The sequence below is a fragment of the Desmodus rotundus genome, chromosome 8 (assembly GCF_022682495.2).
Source record: "Desmodus rotundus isolate HL8 chromosome 8, HLdesRot8A.1, whole genome shotgun sequence".
In the NCBI taxonomy this organism is placed as follows: Eukaryota; Metazoa; Chordata; class Mammalia; order Chiroptera; family Phyllostomidae; genus Desmodus; species Desmodus rotundus.
Genome location: NC_071394.1, coordinates 103,138,754 through 103,163,016, shown reverse-complemented (window position 1 = coordinate 103,163,016; position 24,263 = coordinate 103,138,754). Strand labels below are relative to the sequence as shown.

Sequence of the window (24,263 nt, the reverse complement as noted above, 5' to 3'; positions counted from 1 at the left end):
GAATCTGAAGTGGGTCCTAAATAGAGTAGAGAAACTACCTCCTGACTCTTGGCTGCCTTTGTGCTCCAATGACCACTCCCCAGCTTCCATGGTGCCTTAGGGGTTAAAAATGATTTGTGAAAGAAGTAAAGAAGTCCCATCCAGGACACTTCACCTGACCAAGGTTGTTTGCAGGCCTCAAATAATACCTGTTCTCACTCAATGGGAAACTACCAATGATACCGCTAAAAGTGAATATGAAAACTTTAGGACAGACACTGGCATGAACCAGGGGAATCTCAAGCAGCCTGGCTGGCACATCTCTCTGACAGGATTTTGCAGACTCAAATGTCTAGGGCTGAATAGCACAGTTAGGCATGGGAGCAAGGTCTCTGGGTCCCCATCAGAGGCCCCATGCTTCCGTCAGGATAGAAGGGGGGGTAGAATGCAGACTTCTATAGGGCTCTTAGATACTGGTGTGCAAATGACAATAATCTCAGGTCCCAAAAAAGCTAGGATTAAAATAGCGACATTGGGTGATTTTGGGTAGGGTGTAAGTTACCTTTGGGAGACAAGTCTGCATGTGATTGTGGATGGAGCCCTTTGGACCATTTCCAGTTCTGATAATCGTGGTTCTCAAAACTGAGTATCTAACAGATATTAACATTCTGGCTGTGTGACATACTGAAGACCACCACTGCTTTACAGTGTATGAACCATAACAATGATAAATTCAAGTATAATGGGCCAAGTGCATTCCTGACCAACCCCAGAGTTGCCCACTATGGCACATTGCTCAACAAAAGTATGGTGGGGAAAAGGACATTATTTTGTTAATTCAAGACAATGCAGAGGTGCTGAACATCATTTTGTCAACATTTAACAGCCCAGCCTGGCCATTTTATAAAGCCTCCAGAGCCTGGAGGTAGACAGATTACCATAAGTTAAACATGAAAGTTTCAGTTCTGGCTCCAGCAGTCCCTGACATTATCACTGTCACTAAAACAGTGCCAATCCCAATGGGAAACTAGTATGCTGTTACTCATCTGGGTAATGCCTTTTACTTGATCCCATTCCAGGATAAAGATCAGGACCAATTTGCATTCACACACACTGGCCTACAATGTATTTTTACTATAGTTCTGCAGGGATACCTAAATTACTGTACAATATGTCACCAGTGGATAGAGCTTGATCTTCAACAAGCCCAAGGCCCCAAAGAAATTTTAGTTGCCCATTAGATTAATGACATCCTGATAGCAAGGCCAACCAAAAAACATATGGCTACAGTGCTACACTCAGTCAATGAAGAAATGACTAGTGCCAATTTGAATATAAATCCAAATAAATAATCCAGTCCAGGGCCTGGCACAAAGAACGGGTGAAATTCCTAGGAGCCAATTAGGCAGAAAGTCAAGAGAAAGCATTCCAGAGATAATCAAACAAAAACGTAGGTCATGGCCTTCTAGGACCTTTCCGCCACATACATTGGAGAGAACCTTAAAAGTAGAAAGAGAAAAAGACACAGACACCTACAAAGGATTCCCGTTAGACTATCAGATGATTTCTCAAAAGAAACTTTGCAGGCAAAGTTTGCAAAGGGGCTGGACAGAAGTATTCAAAGTCATGAAAGGTAAGGCCCTGCATCCCAGATTACTGTATCCAGCAAAGCTGTCATTTAGAATGGAAGGGCAGATAGTGCTTCCCAAATAAGGTCAAGTTAAAGGAATTCATCATCAAAAGCCCTTATTATATGAAATGTTAAAGGGACTTAGCTAAGAAAGAAGATGATCAAAAATATGAACAGTAAAATGACAACGAATTCACAACTATCAACTGAACCTAAAAAACAAAAACAAAAACAAACTAAACAAACAACTAGAACAGGAACAAAATCACAGAAATGGAGATCACATAGAGCTGGAGGGGGGAGAAAGGGAGGAAAGGTACAGGGAATAAGAAGCATAAATGGTAAGTACAAAATAGACAGGGGGAGGTTTAGAATAGTATGGGAAATGGAGGAGCCAAAGAACTCTAGGCACAACCCATGGACATGAACTAAGATGGGGGAATCCTTGGGTGGGGGGGGTAGTGGGTGGAGAGGAGGAAAGGGGAGGAAAAAAATGGGACAACTGTAATAGCATAATCAATAAAATATATTTAGAAAAAACAAAAACAAAAACGTAGGCCATGGTAGTAGCTCCCACCAATAAAAAGGAGGCCCAATAGGTAATGGGCCTGTCTGTGTAATTAAAAATATCATGTATTCCCCCTACCTGGGTGCTCTCTTGGCCCCTTTAATCAAGGTAAAGCACAAAGCAGCCCTTTGAAACAGCAAGTGTTGGAAACTGTTCAACAAGCTGTGGCCCAAGCACAGCCTTTGGGACCTTGACCTGTATGCCTGATGAAATTGCAGGTTTCCCTATCTCTCCCCCTGCCCCAACTACCAAATACACTGACTGGAATCTGTGACAGCAAGAAACTGCCAATGGGATACACTGGCTTCTTGGATCCTGGACAAATTCCCAGAAGCTGCTACCCAGTATCTTTCTTTTGAATTACATTTCCTTTCTTGCTATTGGGCACTGGTGGAGATAGACCACTTTATGGCTGGAGTGCCACATGTGACACTACAACCTGTACTACCCATTCTCACTTGGGTGATTATGAAGCCAATTAATAAAACTGGAAAGACTCAACAGAGCTTGATCATCAAATGGAAACAGTACATACAAGATTGGGCCTAGCCAGAATCCCAAGGGACTAGTAGGGTCCATTAAGCAGAATCATTTACTTTAATGATCCAAACATCCATAGGAGGTGCTCTGGCCTTTTCCTGGAGCTACCTAGAGCCCAAGAGTCAAAGACATGTCTGCTGACAGCATGGCACGTTTTACTGACAACTCTGTGAAACTAAAGGCAGATGGTGTCTGCCCCCTCCTACAGCTGTCATCGGATCAGTAGGTGACAATCTTTTGACTGAGGCAAAATGTGGACATTTCAACCAATAGGCCAAGCTCCAAAATGTGGTGATATTGGTGCAGGCCACCCCTACCAACATGCCTTGATACATTTTCATCAACTCATGGCCTATTGCCAATGGCCCAGCCAACTCATCAGGAGAATGGTAACTAAAAGACTGGACAATTAGGAGATCCTCCACATGGGGAAAATAATCACGGCAGCAGTTTACTGCTTAGGAAGAAAAAAAATATATATCCTTCATGTGGATACTCATGGAAAAGGACTTTTAAAAAACCCGAACACATAAACGGAACTCTAGTGACTGTTGTCAATGTCCTCAAATTAACAGGATACATTTAACCAAAGACTAAGACTTGCCGGGGTCTGGAAAACTAATCACATTAAACTCCTTACCCTCCAGTCCTGCTCAGAGATGCCGCCACACTATTCATCAACAGCTACTTAGACTATTCTTCTTTTGATCATATTTTTTGATAACCCATCAGACTTCACTCTAAGGAACATCCTTCACTGCCTAAACAAGACAACAAGGGGCATAGTTTTGTGGAATATGATGAACTTTCCATGTATCCAATCAACAACTGCACCCACTGAACAAATGAACAGTTGACTTAAAACAGCAACTAAAGAAAAGGAAACTAAGACAGCCTGCTAGCGAATCTGTACTCCCTTCTAACAAGGATTGTATGGCTGTTAATAAACACTGTACTCCAGTGCAAGGGAAACATAGCGTTGTGGCACATGTTGAGAAATACTGAGCTTGGATGAGGTGGGTGGGAGGGGAGCAGGGAGCTGTGTTTTTAGGCTGTGCCCACGAAATCACAATGTCAGTATACCAATCATTCTTTTTCTTTTTTCCTCTCAAGAGTCCACGTTTCTGGAGTAGCTTACAGTTCCAGCTGCCATAGCACCCGGAACAGTGCCCCTTGACTCTTATCAGAATATGATGCTTCCCTTGGATAGCCATTTTCTGGGATACTACAAGGATGGGAGATAAAACCAAGCAGTACTACGGTGCTAGGAACAATTGATCCTTCCAATCAGGTGGATCATATTATTGGACACGTTGAGTTTGTGCAAGATGTGACCTCCATTCTGGGACTTGGCAACTGAAACCAAAACACCTGTGTCAAGTAATAAGGGCACTGGAGGCCCACAGAGGTAGTAGCATCAAGATTAGGACAGTCTGGGGTGGAATACCAAGGCAATGATATCCATGAGTAGCAGATGAGACATCCCTGGCCTCAGGAGGTTCATGGAATGAGGGGAGTGGAACATTCATCATCTTTCCTCTTTTCATTCATATAGAAGTTTCTGCTTTGCCTAGAACAACACCCTGACAAACATCAGTACAGCTGTAGGGAGGAGAGACAAACTGATGCTACTCAGACCTTCAAGCTATGAGGTCTGTCTGGAAAAAGTCCAGCCATTATTAACACAATGAGAACTGTTTGTATGTAACCTGGCAGCCAAGGGGAGTGGACTGGAATGTGCATGTGTGAACAACGATGACTTCACTGTACTAGTCAATGGGGCGGTGCACACCATTCAGTAAACATGTGTACTGTGTGGCCATCACATTCAATATGACTTAGTGAACAGAGCAACAAATCTGCACCAGATTTTGTGTTAAGCTTGAACATTCCTCTGTGGAAACTATTTGGATGATTCAGAAGGTCACAGCTATGGGCAACTGATGATCAGAAGCTTCATCACGACAATGTGCCTGCTGGTGCATCAGATCTTTTGCAGAGTTTTTTGGTGAAACATCAAAAACCTAAATAACTCAGCGCCCCCTACAGCCCAGATTTGGCACCCTGTGACTTCTGGCTTTTCCCAAAACTAAAATCACCTTTGAAAGGGAAGATATTTCAGACTGTCAATGAGATTCAGGAAAATATAACCAGGGCAGCTGATGGGGACTGGGAGAAATGTGCGAGGTCCCAAAGTGCCTATTTTGAAGGACACTGAGACATCATTGTCCTATGTACAACGTTTCTTGTATCTTCTTCAATAAATGTCTTATTTTTCATATTACAAGGCCAGATACTTTCTGGATAGACTTCGTATTCCTCAAGCTGAACAAGTCTTTTGATACAGGCCCAGAAGCTAAAGTCCCCCTCTTTAATATTATCTGTAATATGACAGAAAAAGACCTTTGTACCAGAATGGTTATTACTGATCTATGTGTATTGACATTTAGAACTTGGAAGTTCCATGTGCAACTTTCCTCTGTCTATAACCATGTGGCAAAACCAAGCTGAGACTGTATATGACTGGACTGGTCAACACTATGAGAACAAATCCCTGACAGGTGTCACCTGCACCCCTATTGGTTATGTATTTCTCTGCAGACCCCAATGTGCAACAGAATATCTGCCTCCAAGGGAATCATCTCTTGTCTCAAGAGTTACAGGGCTCACTGTCCATGTGAGCAACTGCAGAGAGGGCTGGAAAGGATTCACTTTGCTAACACCATAGAGTAGCTCACAGTACCCTTCTGGGAAGACAAACCAACCGCTGATTCATTCTGTTGTCCAAATTCTAATACCAGGTATAAGTATACAGGAACTCGAAAAAAGAGCCCTTAACCATAGCAGAACAGCTAAGATCATTGCCTGGCCATCCAAGACCAACAAGACACACTACACTCACCAGTCAAAGTAGTGGTGGATAATCAAATAACCCTCAATTATCCACTGGCAGAAGAGGGTGACATCTGTGTTATTACCAGCATTTCTCTCTGCAAACTACATCAACAATTTGAGGAACTTAAAAACTGAGTTGGTGAATATCCATGCTTAGGTGGGATGGTTATCAGCTGTATAGTCTCAGTGCCCCGTTCCCTCACTTTTTGCCCTCTCTAGTTGGCTTAATCCAGGCACTTGAGGTCTTGATTGAAGTCCATTCTCCAGGGAGGCCTGACTGTCCTCATGGACCTGGCTCTTCTAATTACCCTTGTAAAGTGTTGCCTCCAGATGACACAATGGCTCTATAAGCAATCCATGTCCACATAAGTTGTTCGGGAACCCAAATAGACTCAATTGCACAGGACTTGATATACTTTGTATGTTATTTTAGTGGCCAAGCAGGAGTGGGGGGTGAACTGTTGACAAAAACAGTCTCCTACATGAATGAAGTCTTTTGACACCACCACTCCACATAAAAGTGGACCTTGGGCCTGGAACACTCCTTAGCAAGAGACAGAGTCGTCACAGCTTATGCTGGGTTTATCATCTTGTATGGGAATACTCTTCCTCTTTCAGACTCCATTTATGTTCTCTTGTTCTGTTTTAGCCTGTTTCATATGGCACCTAGCCAACCTCACTACTAAATCTGTCCCCTGAGGAAAGGAGACAGCATTTTTAGTCCTGTGTCACAAAAGGGTACCTGCAGGTCAAGTGCTCTGTGTTGACTACTGGGAGGGATGGCTGGCTATGGTGGAATGACACCCACTACTGAAAATGATCTTGCTTTGTCCCTCTTCTGTGTGAGTAAAGAAAGCACTGTTCCATTCAGAGCTTCACTGTGTTGTATTTTCTGTGGCAGCCCCAATATCAAGACACAGTGGGCAAAGCATTAGAAAGTCTACTTCTGGTGACAGGCAATAGATGTCATTTGCTTTACATATACAGAAAGGTTTTGGGTGAATTTAAGAGAAAGAGAATCTGAAATGATTCAACACAAAGAAGAGGAAATGAGGTAGACTAACTGAAAACAGATACTACCCAAGTACTAAAGAAATGTTGATATGAGAAATCAAGCATATATAAGAAAGCAGAAGAATTTTACACATTCGTTAAAAACAAAAACAGTACAGAGAACTCCTGACAAACTGGAAAGGATAAAGGCAATCTAGGGTCATGAGCATAAATATACAAAGAGATTAAAATACTTAGCCCAGAACACAGAGATTATTTTATGTGTTTATAAATTAGATGTATCATTCTATTTTACCCTTAATGACAGAACTAAAACTGGGTAGAAAATTTAGAAGTAAATTTTGATCAACAGAAAGACAAACAATCTCTAGTAACTATTTTACTTGTTAGAGATTTTCTTTCCATTGACTAAACTTATACTATAAAACTTATATAAATTGGCAAGGTTAAAAAGCAGTTTGTCTTACTTATTTAGTAGGGTAGGCTAGGTTATAACTTCTAAAATTCTAAAATTAATACATTACATTGTACACCTAACTAATACAATGTTATATATCAATTTCATCTCTATAAAACTGAAACAAATACAATTGATAATTAAAATGTAATCTTAAAAAAAAGAATTGTTTTATTAGCTCATTTGAAAAGGCACAGAATGAGTCTGAAGGCAGAAGCCATATCCTATAAAATGAGCTGTTTCAACCAGACTAGAAGGAGAGAAAGCAAATGACTATACTCCTCAGAGAAAAAAAGTGCAAGATTAGAGTGGGAATAATAAAAACAAAAGTTTAGAAGGGGTTATTTAATATTTATACGAAGTCTAGAAATTGTAGGAGAGATTTATTAAGTTTTGGACAAATGGGGCTACATACTAAACTTGACAAGCTCAGGGGGGGCCTGTGTGATGGCCTTATAAACTCAGAGAACTCAATCACATAGGGTGGTCAAAAATTAAAAACTTTCAAACTAAAAGCAGGTCATGGTGGGCAGTCATGCGACAGGACAGAATCATCCTTGATACAAGTCAATATTTACCTTAATTGAGCCTGACTATTGTCTTTTTTTGCATTTAAGGTAACATACCTTTGGAATGTCAAATTTCCTTTTTATGGACCTCTCAAAGCACAGGCACTGCACCAGAGGAAGAAGGCAAATCTCCTCATCATTACTGTTATTGTGTTAATTATCGACTGTTAACTATCCTGTACCAACCTATATAAAAGAAGTAGGCGTCTATCATTTTACTTTTTATCCAATCCAAGGTATCTCCCACTTTGCTTTCTCATGCCTCCCTAAATTATCACCACTGGATTTCATGTAACCAACTTAAGTCTTCTCTTTTGATTGTACTGCATATAATAAGGTGCAAAACTGCCATTTCCAGAAGCATTTCTCAATCCAGTGAAGTCAATCCAGTGATGACACTCCTGGCAACTGTTATCAATTTGTCTCAAATAAACTTATAAAAATTATTACAGGTTTGAATGTTCCTTAATTTGACAAAATCGTTCTACTGAAAATGTCATACAAGAGAAACCTACCATTTCCTTTATTAGCATGGAGGATTTCTACAAACACTTTATTGATTTTAAAATGATAGTTCTTTATTTTTTTTTGATAAATTACACCAAATTGGTATTACTCCCAGAATTTGTGGTCATATATAAATTCTGTTAAAACTGGTGATTGTTATTTATATTCAGTAAATACTCTATAAGGGAGGTGGAGGGAGTAGGAAAACTGGTATGGTAGTGGTGAGGATTAAAAGTTAAGGATTTTAAATTTACTCCTAAATAGTTCATCTTGCGGGATTTAACAGTGTGTGTAAGTGTAAGGACAAACTGTGTAATTCTACATTCTCTCGCACCGTAGTGAAATTTCACTGGATAAACCTAACACGAGGCTTTTTTTTTTTAAAGACTTTATTTATTCTAGAGAAAGAGGAAGGGAGAGAAAAATAGGAGAAAAACATCAACTGGCTGCTTCTGGCATGGCCCAACCCCCAACCTGGGACCTGGTACACAACCCAGGCACGTGCCCTGAGTGGGAATCAAATTGGCAACCTCTTGGATCCCAGACTAGCACTCAACCCACCAAGCCACACCAGCAAGGACGACATGAGGCTTTGATGGGAAGGTTCCCAATTACACAAGATCATTAAAACAAAGAAAATACAGAATCAAGCTTGGGATTTATTAGTGTACAGAAAATAATTTGAATTTGCTAGGAATGATAAAATTCAGGAAAAAAAATTCACTACATACTAACTGAATTTTCCCTGGAAAGAGGTAGGGAAGAACCCCTTTCAATCATCCTTAAAAATTAGCAAGTATGGAGCTGAGCAATAAACTTGAATGGTCTCCCTACACTCTGAACTCTTTCTTAGCAGCAAAAATGGCTTGTAAAATCCTTTTGGGATCTTTTACTATAATTTATGCAATTTTGTGGTATTTAAAATACCTTAGATAATACTTTTTAAAAAGTTTAATCTTTGTTGTATTTTTCCCATTACCACTTAGTCCTCTTATACCCCCTTCCCCCCCAGCAATCACCACACTGTTGTGCATGTCCAAGTCCTTTTCCCTTTTTTGTTCAATCTCTCCTGCCTTTAACAAGCCCCCCACCCCCACCACTAGCTGTCTCCATCTATGAGTCTGTCCCCATTGTCCTTGTTAGTTCAGCATGTTCTTTAGATTCCATACATGAGTGACATGGTATTTGTCTTTCTGCCTGGCTTATTTCACTTAGCAAAATGTTCTCCAGGTCCATCCATACAATCACAAAGAGTACAATTTTCTTTTTTTATGGCCAAGTAGTATTTCATTGGGTAAATCCCCCATAGCTTTTAATCCACTCATCTATTGAACACTCGGGCTGCTTGTATTATCTTGGCAATTGTAAATAATGCTATAATGAACACAGGGGTGCTTATGTTCTTTCAAAATAGTTTTGGGTTCCTTCGGATATACTCCTAGAAATGGAATTACTGGGTGAAAAGGCAGATCCATTTTTAATTTTTTGAGGTATTTCCATACTGCTTTCCACAGTTGGCTGTACCAATCTGCATTCCAATCAACAGTGCAAAAGGGTTCCCCTATCTCCACATCCTTGCCAGTACTTGTTGTTTGTCCATTTATTGAGGTTAGCCATTCTGACATCAATATGGCTAACATCAATAAGGCAATAACCCTGTTGATGGATGGATGGAACTGGAGAGTATTATAGTAAGTGAAATAAGCCGGGCAGTGAAAGACAAATACCGTATGATCTCACCTGTAAATGGAACCTAATGAACAAACAAACAATAAAGCAAAATATAACCAGAGACATTGAAATAATGAATAAACTGCGCTGGCTAATATAGCTCAATGGACTGAGCAAGGGTCTACGAGCCAAAGTTGCTGGTTTAATTCCCAGTTGGGGCACATGCCTAGGTTGCAGGCTGGGTCCCCAGTGGGGGATGCACGAGAGGCAACCATACACTGACATTTCTCTCCCTCTTTTTCCCTCCCTTTCCCCCTCTCTAAAAATAAATAAAATAAAATAAATAAATAAAGAATAAACTGACAGTAACCAGAAAGGAGTGGGGAGGGGGATAATGGGGGAAATAGGGGAAGGGCCATCAAGAAACATAAAGGACACACAGACAAAGCCAAAGGGGTTAGGTTCAAGGGTGGGAGGGTGGGATGGGTGGAGCAAAAGTGGAGACAACTGTACTTCAACAATCATAAAAAAAGTCTAATTTGTCAATATAAAAATGCAACTGATTTCTGGGTATCAATTTTTTCCTATTACTACTTCTCTGAATTCATTTATCAGTTCTAGTAGTTTCTTGGTGGAATGCTTGGGGTTCTTGATATACAGTATAACGTCATCTGCAAATAAAGAGAGTTTTACTTCTTCCTTTTCAGTTTGGGTGTCTTTTATTTCTTCTTCTCTGATTGCTGTGGCTAGGACTTCCAGTACTATGTTGAATCACAGAGGTATGAGCAGACATCGCTGTCCTGTTCCTGATCTTAAGAGGAACACTTGTATTTTTTGCCTCTTGAGTATGATGCTGGCAGTGGGTCTGTCACATATGGCCTTTATTATATTTAGGTATGTTCCCTCTATTACCACTATGCTGAGAGATTTGTTTTTATTTTTTATCATAAATGGCTGCTGGATTTTATGAAATGCTTTTTCTGCATTTACTGATATGATCATGTAGTTTTTATCTTTCATTTTGTGTATGTGGTGGATTGCATTTACTGATTTGTAATTATTTTATCAACCTTGCATTCCCAGAATAAATCCCACTTATGTTCTATGATTTTTCTGATACATTGCTATATTCAGTTTCCTAACATTTTGTTGAGGATTTCAGCATCTATGTTCATCAGGGAGAGTGGTCTATTGGATAACCTGGTTGAAATTGACAAATTCCTGGACACAGACAATCTTTCAAAGCTAAATCAGGAAGAATCAGAGAAATTTGAATAGATAGATTTACACCTAGTGAAACTGAAACACTAATGAAAATACTGCCAACAAACAAAAGCCCTGGACTGGATGGCTACATAGGTGAATTTTACCAAACATTCTGAGAACTCCTCTCCTCAAACTATTTCATAAAATTCAAGAGGAGGGAAGGCTCCCAAAATCATTTTATAAGGCCAGCATTATCCTAATTCTAAAACCAGAGAAAGACACTTCAAAGAAAGAAAATCTTTGATAATACTTTAAAAAGTAAGTCCTCTAGAAGTTGATAATAGTAAGATAAAGTATTGTATTATCAAACTTGCTTTAAAAATTTAAGAATATAATTGAATTTAAAAAAAAGTCTTTTAATAGCTGTGACAAATTTCAACAACTGAAATTATGAACTATAACTGTGGTAGGCAGTTAGACAGACACAAGCAGAGAAAGGGTGATAGGTCAGATACAAAAGGTCATCAGGGAGGAAAGTCCTGGGTACTTATGAAAGGATAAAGTTGGTATAACTTCCTATTGTGGTGCCATTTGTCCAGGAGGCCTATCACCTTATTAAACATGACTGCCATTTTTACTCTTCTGAGCTTATGTCCCTAGAACTGGAAATTATTGGAAAGCAAGATCAGAGAAGGTGACTAACCATCCCCTAGACCAACAGGCAAAAGATAACATTGCAGCAAGTTGCAGCTTATGCATAATCAACCAAAACCTCCTGTGTTAAAATGCCCCCCCCCAAAGCCCAGGGTACACACAACAGCAACCCCCCTACCCTTTTAAATCCAATTATAATAAAAGCTCAACATTCCCACCCCTCAATGCTGGTTTATCTCTCCATACCATGCCCCTTTCCACTCTTGGAAAATGGGTAAAACTCTTCTCTCGGCACTCTCTTTTCTTTGTGAATTCTTTCACAGCCTGCTTCAAGTTAGACCAACTAACAGTTAGCAAAGGGGAAAACTAGGAAAACAAGGACCTCAATTCCAGGGTAACCTTTCCTCCCCTAGGATATCACTGGTCATGTGGTGTAGACCCCTCGACCTTTGATATCACTGGTCATGTTGTTGGGACCTTCCCCTGGCATGTTGCTGATCATGCAATAGACTCCCCATTGAAGGAGAAACAATGGGCCAAAGAATGGCCTCATACAACTCTCATTTGGACTCTTGCATTACTACTCTTTTAAGCATTAACACCTACAGATAACATCTAGGTCTACGTTGTGTTTCAGCTCTAGGCCCAGTAAAGCACCAAAACCAGACAAGTGATGTCATGGCTGAGATTAGGGACCCCTTCCCTGGTGCCGACCAAACAGTAGAGACCACAATGCTGAAGGGACATATCTGGAAAAGTGATGAACATTCTACTGTGATCCTCCCCTGAGACCTTCAGACAAAAACCCTCAAAAGAAGAACTCAGTGCTGCTCTCCCTTCCAGGAGCACAATCATGCCTCCCCACCCCCCCACCCCCCCCACCCCCCCCCCGCCTCAGGCAAGTTACCTTTACCTTTCTCTCTTGTAAGGTCCAAGGGCCCTTATTTTGCCTCTGTAATTTGTTTCCTGAGCCCACTTCTTCTACCACTAACTTTACCTCTGTGACTTTCTAAAAAACTTTCTTAACTAGAACTCAAGTGCCAAGGTTCCTGAACCAAGGCCTGACTCCACTGGTCTAACACTTGGTGCCATTATCGCCGCCACCATAACAATTTAAATTGTAGCCCTGGCTAGTGTGGCTTGGTGGACTGAGTGCCGACCTGTGTACCAAAGGGTCCCAGGCTGGATTTCCAGTCAGGGCACAAGTCTGGGTTGAGGGCCAGGTCCCCAGTAGGGGGCATGCAAGAGGCAAACACACATTGATGTTTCTCTCCCTTTTCTCCTCTCTTCCCCTGTTTAAAAATAAATAAATAACATCTTTAAAAAATTTCTGTAATATTTCTGTATTTGTGAACACCTGGCAGTTCAAGTTATAGAATATGAAGTAGTTTATTATAAAAATTCTAATAATTTATCACTCCTCCTGATTATTTAGAGGATTACTTATTCAGGACTCAATAATGTGAAATTAGTTTTAAAGTCAGAATCCCTTCAAATACAAATATCATATATTTTTAGTCAAATATCCTAGAGTCCAACAAATCTATTCAACTCTTGAGAACACTCTACTGTAAATGAGCCTAAATAGTTCAAAACCAGAAAGCTTACTGTTTCTATTTTAAGAAAAATAAAGAATGTCCTCTGATTCTAAACTAGAACAAGTTTGTAATTAGTTTCTTGGGATAATATGTTCTCTTAAAATTTTGTATGTACCAGACTGCCCATTTTTGTTTAAAACATTACTACTAGGTAAGAAGGGTTTTCACAAGTGGGCTGATGTCTCATATTTCATCATGTACATCAGGTGAATTAAGTTATTTTGCTATATGACCTTAGATTCCCATACTATTAAAAATATTGTCTAGTAATAAGACAAGTATAGCATACTATATATCTAAGCCTGGAACATAACTTACCCTGTCATGAAGAGTCCAACCTACATATTTTAGGTAACTGTCATTTAGGAAGGCATCACTATACATTTTCATCCATACTCCAATTTCTTCAATACAAATGGCTCTAATCTCAGCAATAGCATCACTAGAGGAGGGAGAAAATAAAAAAAACAAACACCCAATTAATATGAAAAGGTAGAATCTATTTCACACTCATTTTCAGCAAAGAATAAATATTAAGATTATTCCTAATATGCCATTTCATATCTGTACTCTCAAAGGTCCCCAAAATAGAATATCTTCTGGTTTTTTTTTTTCTATGGCTGCCATGGAATAAAAACTAGTGATACCAAACTGAAAAATAATGCTCTGGAAATCATGTTATTTTTAACTCATCCACACTATATTCATTAGACTAGGCATTTAGAGCTTTCTGAAAGCCTCACAAATATTATGAAGTCAACAAACATGCTGTTAAATCTGAAGAAATCAGAGTACCAACATTCGAATATAGAATAACGTAGAACTCAAAAATTATTTCCCTAAATAACCGAACCTTTCTAAGCGGGCACATATGTAATGAGTTGAAAGTAAATAATTTTTATGACTAAGACACACACTAATATGAGACAAAACTGCAGAGGCAAATGTTATTTGAAAATGTATGATATTTTGAAAAACACAAAACCTTAATGTAACTGCACAGGATAGAGTAATAATTCACATTTAGTAACAATGGAAACAACCTTGGTGACTACACTATGAAGTGGTAGTAGAACCAACACCAAAAGTCAGGTTTCTGTCTCATACCCAGACAGCTTTTCATCTCACTATAAGCACCCAATATAACTATCCTGAAATTTTCCTACTCTTAAATCTCTGAATCATGACCAACTATGATGTTATTATTTTTACCTTATCTTTTAATAGGTTATTAGCTCTAGCTAAAAAAAAAAAGATATTAAATGCAATAAAGTGAATCCTAACTTTCTTTTGTAGATTGATCTTTAAGAATTCTGATTTACCATATGTGAATAACTTATAATTTAAGATAATTTGTACTTACTCAAATACAAAGCAATCATCTGTCAAGTAATTAATCTGGCAATAATTTACTGGTAGCTGGAATTTTAATGTTAACTAAGGAACTTTCTTAGTTGCTCTTTTGTGACAAGATGGGTGCTGGCATTCTAATTAATATTTCACTCTCTGCTCTAATAAACCACAGACCCTTCTAAGTCCCTGTCACTGCTAAACAATAAAAATGTGGGAAACTTTCTCTTTCAAAGTCATACTACCAATTACAATCTTTAGTTTTCCTACATTATTTTTGTTTGTTAATACCTTTTTCTAATGGAGAGATTCTATAGCACAGTCTTATGGTACAGAATCTGAAATAAAATATCCTGAGTTCAAATTCTGGCTCTGCTATTTACTAGCTGTGTGGCTTAGGGCAAGTTACAATCCTCTTTCATAGATTTCAACATCTGTAATGCAGGGATAATAACTGTAGCTGGAGTTCACAGAGTTAGGGTAAGAATGAAATCACTTAATAAAAGGAAAATGTGCCTGGCGCCTACTAAACCTTCCATAAATGTTTACTATCATAATCTTTTAAATGCCATCAATCCAGTCATTTACAGACAATAGTGTACAAAAAGTAGCTTTACTACAAATGTGAAAGAATGTTCCTAGGCCTTCATAATACTGAATATAAATAGTTCAAGGACATTTTTTTATAAATATGAAAAAATTTCTGATATAAAAGTCATAGAGACAACATAATAAAAATATTCAAACTGTAATATTTTAATTCTCAACTTAAAAGAACTAAATTATTATAGTTAAAACCTTCTATATACATCTTACTGATGTATCTCCCTCCCTGAGAATAAATGACCATCCTTGATTCAATGACTATCAGTTCCATCTGTATCATCAGGCTTTAACTGTTTATCTCTTGCTTTATGTATTTTGAAACTGTACATATTTAATATCCTGAAAGTACCCTCTCCAATTTTTTCTCAGAAATCATATTATGACATTTACACATACTGATTCACATAGCTCCAGTTCCAATATATTAATTTTAACTGATGTACAGTGTTCCTTTCTATAAATATTTTACAAATTATTTATACATTCTCTCATTGATATACAGGTGTCCTTTCTTAACAATGAATGCCATGACCATTCTTGTATATGTCTCCTTGTGCACATGTGTAAGAGTTTCCCTATGGTAGTGCTTTCAAACAGTACACATGATGAAATACATTTATTGACTGGTAATAAAAAGATCAAAGTACTTAGGATAGAAAATACTAAAGTGTTTAACATGTATAAAGGCAATTGAGTATTCTTTTCTTGGAATGCTGTTTATCTGATGTACTACATGGTCAAACTAAGTTGGTAAGACATTCTTTCATAGTACCTAGAAGTTAAATTACTAGGTGACAGAGTACACATTTTCAGTTTTATTAGTATTAACTAATTTTTCCATAAGTCAGTGCTTCACACATCCTTGCCTGTCACTTGGTATTGCTAAACTATTTAATGTGAATTTCCACCTTTGTAAACTGCAAACTGATACACTTTGTTTTCTCTACTGGGCTGGCCAAATAAAAACAGAACACAACCACTAAATACCCAAATGATAGCATTTTACCAGCTTTCTCAATCCTACTAAGTAGTCATCTCTCAGGGAACAGTGTGCTTTTATTCTCTGCTGTACTACTTTATAAAATCCAAAAGCAAAAAACACACAAAAAAAACCAGAAACAAAAAAACCCATCAAAACTCAAAAAACCAGGCTGCATATTTTATCACATAATTTCAGGAAAGCAGACTGAGGACAAGATGAATAGGTATGGTATGCTATCTAAAACTATAGTGATGACTAAGTATAGTAACTTGGTATGTACACAGCTCATTCTTCCACTCATTACCATTAGTATTACTATTACCAGTGGTATTGAAATTATGGATGGCTAATTCCTAACATAAAAATTTAGCTTTATTTCAGTAGGGAAATCTTGTTCAAAATTTTTTAAGAATCTCAGCCTAACTCAAATTTCTAATACTTTTTAGTCTTGCCTACTAGACTCCTAGCTTTGTTAACCTCTGGGAGCTAATAATATCCTGTTTAAGTAGATAAACTATAAAATAAAAATGCAGCATGTTTCTAAATATTCACCGATTTAATTACAATATAACTTCTGATTTTACAGATTTTACTTTTCTCATGCAGAAAAGTCCTCAAACCCTTGAAAAGAAGAAACCCTTGTTCTTCATATATAATTTCTTTTTAACACTTTAATCTCTATATCCAACGGCCTCATTCCACTTAAAAAGGTTAATATTTAGCTGTAGATGCTGGGAGTTCCCAATGCATAGATTTAAGTAGAGGGTAAAAAAGTAAGACAAGAGGGAAGGTTTAAGACAATCATAACATGGACTAATTTTCATAGCATTCTGGTACTAGAGACTCAAACAACTAAAAATAAAGTCAGGATACACTTTACCTGAAAATTCAAAGAAATAAAAATAGAACTAGAAGTATAATTCTGGGGCAAAATCCTTTGTTGTAACTCCTTTTTACAGCATAAAAAAATAATTATGTTCATTTCTATGAAAAATGTATCTAATTTACTGATCCTCCCAGTTAATTGTTTTTTTGGGGAGACATGAACCTTAATATCTGGACTTTAGTTTTTGTTTTGAATTACTTTCTTGGTAGATGGAATTAAAGTATTTTCTGCTTAAAACAAAAAGAAATTTAATGAATTTTAATTAAATGTCTCTTGTACTGTCCTTAAAGGTGTTTTCCTAGTAAGAAAATTGAATAAATTGACATGACTACAATACAAATTTCAGAGAATAACTCTGGGCTAATGTGGCTGTTTTCACAAGTACAATTATCGCTCACATACAAAACATCTCATGAGAGTTCCAAAGTGAGAAATAATTACAAGCTTCAAGAAGGTCCACTAATCTAAATTGTAGCACACAATGAATTCATATCAACCAATTTTGTCACTAATATTTGGCTAAAAAAATTACATTTTCCAAAATAGAACAACTACAGAGAATTTTTTTTGAAATGGTCTAGGGGAGAAAGAAACAGCTTAAGGAGCTACTTGAAAGTCATACTACCCTTTATTAGATTGTGAACAAGAACTTGAGAACAGAAATTATAACCTAAGGATGAATAAAATAAATATTATCTTAGAGAGTGCTAAATGTTAGTATATAGGAGTACAAGGAACAAGCAAGCATGTAAATGATGGAGGGGAGTAACAGGGGTCAAAAAAGGCTTTTGACAGGCAGTAATGTTTAAGTGCAGACCTGAAGAGCTGATACAGTCCTGTTTGCTAATTAAATCTATATATTTCATTGCATCATTTCAGAATGATGTTGTTTAAAATACATTAGAAATGTAATACATTTATAAAACTGGGAATATTTTTTGTCTCATTTTTGTTGTATTATCAATTAGTGACTACAGTATAAAAATAAATGGAAAGGCATACATAGGGTCTCACATAGAGCAGCTGATATGGCTATCTGTTACCATATATTACACCTTAATTTTCTTATTAACAGAATGTTGGGCATAAGTAAGATTCAAACCTGAATGTCAAAGATACATAAACACTCAAAGAAAAATCTTTCATTAATATTTATATTTTAACTATCAACCTGACACACAGGTTAGGTCAAAGGTAAAATGTAAGGGAATAAAAAGATTAGAAGAACAAAAGGGCAATTTGCTTATGATAAATCATTTCATGGACTTGTATAAGAGTTGTGAAAACATGATTTTGAAATGTTTCCCTATAGTGTAAACAAATGAAAATTCAACTAGAAAATAAAAGACATATAATTTTCATCTACTAAAAATTGTTGAAATCTTTCCTGTTATCTCTTCTTCCACTAAGTTGTTTTGACAGCCTAATAATTTTTAAATTCTTTTACCATCACTAAAATTACAGTCTTCGTTTTTTGGGTTGCTTTTAAGACTTTCTCATGATCTTTGGTGTATTCCATTTTGACTATGTACAGATGTAGAAAATTTTCCTTGACTTACTCAACATTCACTATAACTCTTTTCAACCTAAAGACTATTTTTGAAACTAAATTTGTAAAATTTCAGTTATCTCATTAATACTTCTTTCCAATACTTCTCTTTGTTTCAAATCCTCTACGAAGCCTCCACACAATCCCCCATGTATCAGAAATGTCCTTACTTTACTGATACATATGTAAAGAGTACATACTGATACTCCTTACTTTATATCCCATATACTATGCCTGTGTAAATTAGATATTATATTCTAATTTACTAGCTGTCTCTTCAACAGTACAAAGTATGAGGTATAACCAGAAAAAGTTCAGCCATTGTTAATACAACAAAAACAGTTTACGCAATATCAGTGTTACCTGGCAGCCAAGGAGAGTGGATTGGAATGCATGTGTGTGAACAATGACAACTTCAGTGTACTAGTCAGTGGGGTGGTAGAGGCAACTGAGTGAGCATGTGTACTGTGTGGCCATCACATTCAAAATAACTGAGTAGAGCAAGGAATCTGCATCAGATTTTGCATTAAGCTTGAACATTCCTCCATGGAAATTATTCAGGTGATTCAGAAGGCCACAGCTATGGGCAATTGGTGATTGGCTGCTTCATCATACAACACACCCACTTATGTATCATGTCTCTTGCAGAGTTTTTTGAAGAAACATCAAATCACCCAGGTGACTCAGCTCCCCTACAGCCCAGATTTGGCACCCTGCAACTTCTGCCTATTCTCCAGATTAAAATCACCTCTGAAAGGGAAGAGATTTCAGACCTCTGATGAGATTTAGGAAAATACCACAGGGCAGCTGATAGCAATTAGAACAGTGTGAGGTCCCAAGGAAGCTACTCTGAAGGGGATGGGTGTCATTGTCCTATATACAATGTTTGTTGTATCTTGTATCTTCTTCAATAAATGTCTCTATTTTTCATATTACGTGGCTGGACACCTTCTGGACAGACCTCATATTATCATGCCTGTGGCAGTTCTACACATGCATGTATATGTCAAAACTCATCAAATTGTGCAATTAAATACACAGGTTACTTTATGTTAATTATACCTCATAAACTTGTAAATTAAGAAGAGACTGCATGGCAGGTATATGAAGTTTTTAGGTGTTTTTTTCCCAAATAGATTTATCAGTAGTTTATTATAGTATGGGTAGCTTACGTAAGAAGAGGGTGTAAAACTCCAATCAGACATTTTATACTCAAAATAAAGGGCTTGGTCTTATTCAAAAGATCTTTATATATTCAAATGAAATAAAAATGTTCATATTAAAATAACAAATTTACTTTTTAAAAAACATTTTCCTACAGGGAGGGGAATATATGGGGACTAAATCATAATGGAAAAAATATAATAAAGATTAAATTAAAAATTCATTAATTAATTTAAAGGAAAAAACTACCTTCCAGGCCCTGGCTGGTATGGCTCAGTGGACTGAGTGCCAGCCTATGAACTGAAAGGTCACTGGTTCAATTCCAGAAGGTCAGGTCACATGCTTGGGTTGTGGGCCAGGTCCCTGAATGGGGGCGTGCGAGAGGCAACCCATTGATGTGTCTCTCAAACACTGATGTTTCTTTCCCTCTCCTTCTTCCTCCCTTCCCCTCTCTCTGAAAATAAATAAAAAATTTAAAGAAAACCAAAACAATTTTCCTGTTTTAACTAACTTTTTTAATTACCTGGCCAATTAAAGTATCAAATTTGTCTAAAGTTATCTGTTATCTGTGTCTCTATAACTAAACACAACAATAGCAAACAGTAACAAATGTGTGTATATGAGCCATTAATTCTTATGAAATATGTTCTTTAATAATGTAGTTAATAATTTTTAAAGTTCAGAGGTTTCACAGAAAGAGAAACTAAACTCATTTGCAATTAGCATGACAAAAATACTTTGGAGATACTCTGCTTCTACTTTGATGCATAGAGCTGAAGGTAAAAGAAAGCAACATTATGAAACTGTTGCATTATCTGCAGGGGTGCCCTTTTCTCCCATCTTCACAGACTGTTAGTTAATTTTCATGGAACAAGATGAGTACCACAGAACAGGAAGCAATGCAATTAATTTTTTCAAATATGAAGACAATCACATCTTATCATGGTTGCATTAACTTAAAACTTCCTCATTAATATCCCACAAATACAAATCCAAGTACATAGGGTGCCTCAGACAGTGTTAAGTTCTGAATCTGGATGAATGTGGCAGTGGTGGTGGAGGTAACACATTCCTCCACAGTAACAGTACAAAATTTATTTAGCTTTTATAGCCAAAGCTGTTTTCCAGAAAATAAACATGGCAGAGTTTCACATCTATATACTATCCAGAAGTACAAAGAAGTAATGAATGATAAGTTAGAAATCTAAGTATTTTTAAAAATCTCTTACCGGTATCTATGAACAAATATACCCTTAAAAATAGAGTTCATCATATTTTCAATTTCATCTTGATTTTCTTGTAGCTAAAATAAAAAAAGAATTAATTAAAATGTTGATCATATTATTTAGAACAATGATTTTCAAACTTTGTCATTTCATGGTGCAAACTTAAAATTCTGCAGCACACCAAAAATATATACTTTTTGCTGATTTGACAAAAAAATAAAAAGGGGGGGGGTATAATTTTGATTCATTCACACCAGATGGACATTGTTTTGATGGCTGTTGCCATTTTTTAATTTAACAATCTAAGTGAAAAGAGTTTAGTACCCTTGATTAAACAGTTGAGTACTGCATGTTTTAAAATTTTTTGAAGCACAACGGTTAAAAATCGCTGATTTAGAATGAACAGTTCCAATTGCTTTAAATAACTGGTTATTCTCACCCTGGGTAATTTATCAATCATTTTTCTCACTTATTGTGCAATGGATATCTGATCTTACCAATATTCTTGCATTATTTCTATAGCTATATTACAGTGGTTTCAGAACCTCCTGTCTCTCTTGAGAAGGGCAGCGAGATTCTTATATCCTAAATATCACTTGTTTTGGAACTAGGGCTCAATTTCTATATTTCTTTTGTCCAAACCAGGTCCCTGGCTTGGTTTTGACTTTCCTTGACAGATCACCCATGACAATCATACTTATCACTGCAGAAGAAACATCCAAATCTACCTGAAGTATCCAAATATGACTCTGTATCTGATTAGCCTGTAACTGAGTAGATGAAGTTCCCAGTATAGCAGGCATTTTAAATGAGAAGTTAACATGGATCCGAGCATCAGTGGTGGAATGTAGCAACAAAATAAAACACTATAGCAAAGATAATAAATTTTAGGCAACACTGTTATCAGTTTAAGTTTGGGTTTATTCACTGCTCAAAAGGAACAAAAACACTGAAACAAAATTACATTCATTGTGTTATTTCTTATTCTAATTTGTTTTGTATTAATACTCAGTGAAATAATGGCTTTAACTGTATACTCCAATGTGAAAAAATTTCTCAGACTTACTCATTTAGACTTATTCTTTTTCTTTATACTTTGTTTCAGGTTTTACTGAAATAAGTTTAAAAATACTTTTATACTAAAGCATTCAAACTATTGCAAATCACTCTTAACTTTTAAAATTTAATTTTCCTGCATGTTATTTTTAAAAATAATTAGTTTATAACAACTATATGTTTGGTTAGCAGTACTTACTGAAGATACATTTCTAAAATTTAATCCCATAGTATTTCAAACATGCTATGCGTTATTAGTTGAAGTGTGCTACTCAAAAATTCATAGGCTAAAGTGCTAACCCAGTACTTCAAACCTTACTTGGAAATAGGGTGTGGCAGAAGTAATAAGTTAATATGGGGTTATACTGAAGTAGAGTGGGACCATAATACAGTATGACTGGTTTCTTAAAGGAGAAATTTAGAGACTGACACCCATAAACAGGGAGCAAGCCATGCGAAGATGAGTTATCTTCAACTTCTAGCCTACAAAATTGTAAAAATAACTTCCTTTCCTATAAGTCAGTCAGTTTGTGGTATCTATTACAGTAGTCCTAGCATGCCAATACAGAATGGATGATAATTCAATCATATACTTCTTGCCTCTTGCTGCCTGTTATAAGCCATTATTCATTGATAGCAATCTACATGTGGCAATGAGATGATCCTTTCTCCAGTTAAAACAGACTAATACTGCAGATCTAAAATTTTATTTCCTAGAGGATGAATAAAAATATTACTTACTAAAATCTAAGTTTAAAATCATTTTCAGCATATATATAAAAATTTCATTATAAAATCAGGACCAATCTTATTCAGAAGAATGCCTTACAGCTTTAGATAATATGTAGTCTTTGGCTTTCTCCTGGAAATGTAGGCTTTGCTGGCTCTTATTTCTGATGTTAATGCTCACCATGCTTTCTGTGTCCATAGCATGATAATCTTAATGAGTTATCTAACTCCCATACTACAGTCTTTCAAAAGTAAAGTTGTTCTGTGATTCTCTTCTGCCATCACAGCACTCAGAAATCACTGGCTGAACATTGTAGTTTCATTTAAAAACTTTGAGATCAAATAATATAACTTAAAAAAGTAAATTTAAAAATATACAAACTGTTTTACAGAGAATAAAAAACTAATATATAGTTTACAGATTTACAGAACATAAGAATTTCAGATACCATGAAACTTACCTCTTTGCGCTTCTGAAGTAGTAACTCCAACCTTTCATTGGCTCTTTTCCCAATCATTTTATTTCTTTCAGCTTCATATTGTCTCTGTGTATTATCCTGATGAATACTTAGGTTTAAGGCAACATTCACCAAAGCAGTCATCAGCTTCATGGCTATGAAATAAAGGAAGAGTGTAGTATTTAACTAGGAATCACACCTTCATCCGTAATATTACAAATTTATATCAGAAACAAAAGAAAAGGAACTATTCAATTTCTGTTTTACAATCCAGGCATAATTTAAGTTAAAAATAAAAAAAAAATTATTTTATAGAAGTAAAGTTATCAGCATAGTCTGTAACATAATTTTCTCTGCCTCAGTGTCACTATACTTTGACTCACTAACATTTTTCTCTTAAAAACATCCTCATCCTAATCATCAGCAGGATGGATTTAGGTAGTGTTTTCTACAACCCATCTCCACAATTCTCAAATACACACAGCTTAGTGAAAGCATACTAATCTAACACCAGGTCTATGTATATAATTCCTTCCTTAATACCTTTTTTACTTAGATGCATCAAGGGTGCCTCAGATGTTCGTAATCAGTTCATGATCTGTACCCCAAAGATGGTCCTCTGCCTGTATTGCTTACCTCAGTGAATGGCATAACATAACCTCCAATCCCTGAAAAACAGACTGATCCACCAATCTCATTAGAGTTATTAAAAATGTATTCTGTGAATTTCTGATTGACCTATTTTCCCCAGTCATAGTGTTAATGTACTTTTAAATGTTCCCTTGTCTTTATAAAGCTTGTTAAATATTTTCAAACCTCTATTTCAAGTCCTCTGAGAAAGAGGCATGACCCAAACCTTAAACTTTTGTCTATTAATATTATTTTCATCACTGAGATGGTGAAAATGTAGGAAATACTGGTAAAGGAATAAGAGGGTTTGTGCTGGTAAAATAATTTCCCTTTATATTC

At 36.6% G+C, this 24,263-nt stretch overlaps 2 protein-coding genes across 6 annotated transcripts in view; one reads left to right on the top strand and one right to left on the bottom strand.

Moving 5' to 3' along the window:
- NCK1 (NCK adaptor protein 1) overlaps positions 1 to 24,263 on the top strand; it is a 553,292-nt gene that overhangs the window by 226,640 nt on the left and 302,389 nt on the right. The window lies entirely within an intron of this gene.
- STAG1 (STAG1 cohesin complex component) overlaps positions 1 to 24,263 on the bottom strand; it is a 389,253-nt gene that overhangs the window by 134,644 nt on the left and 230,346 nt on the right. For all 3 annotated transcript variants that reach the window (XM_053929346.2, XM_024565652.4, XM_024565653.4), the window contains 3 exons: positions 23,298 to 23,449; positions 21,055 to 21,128; positions 13,607 to 13,730 (listed from right to left, as the gene is read on the bottom strand). In XM_053929346.2, the coding sequence (XP_053785321.1) occupies positions 13,607 to 13,730; positions 21,055 to 21,128; positions 23,298 to 23,449 (350 nt within the window). The remainder of the gene's footprint in view (positions 1 to 13,606; positions 13,731 to 21,054; positions 21,129 to 23,297; positions 23,450 to 24,263) is intronic.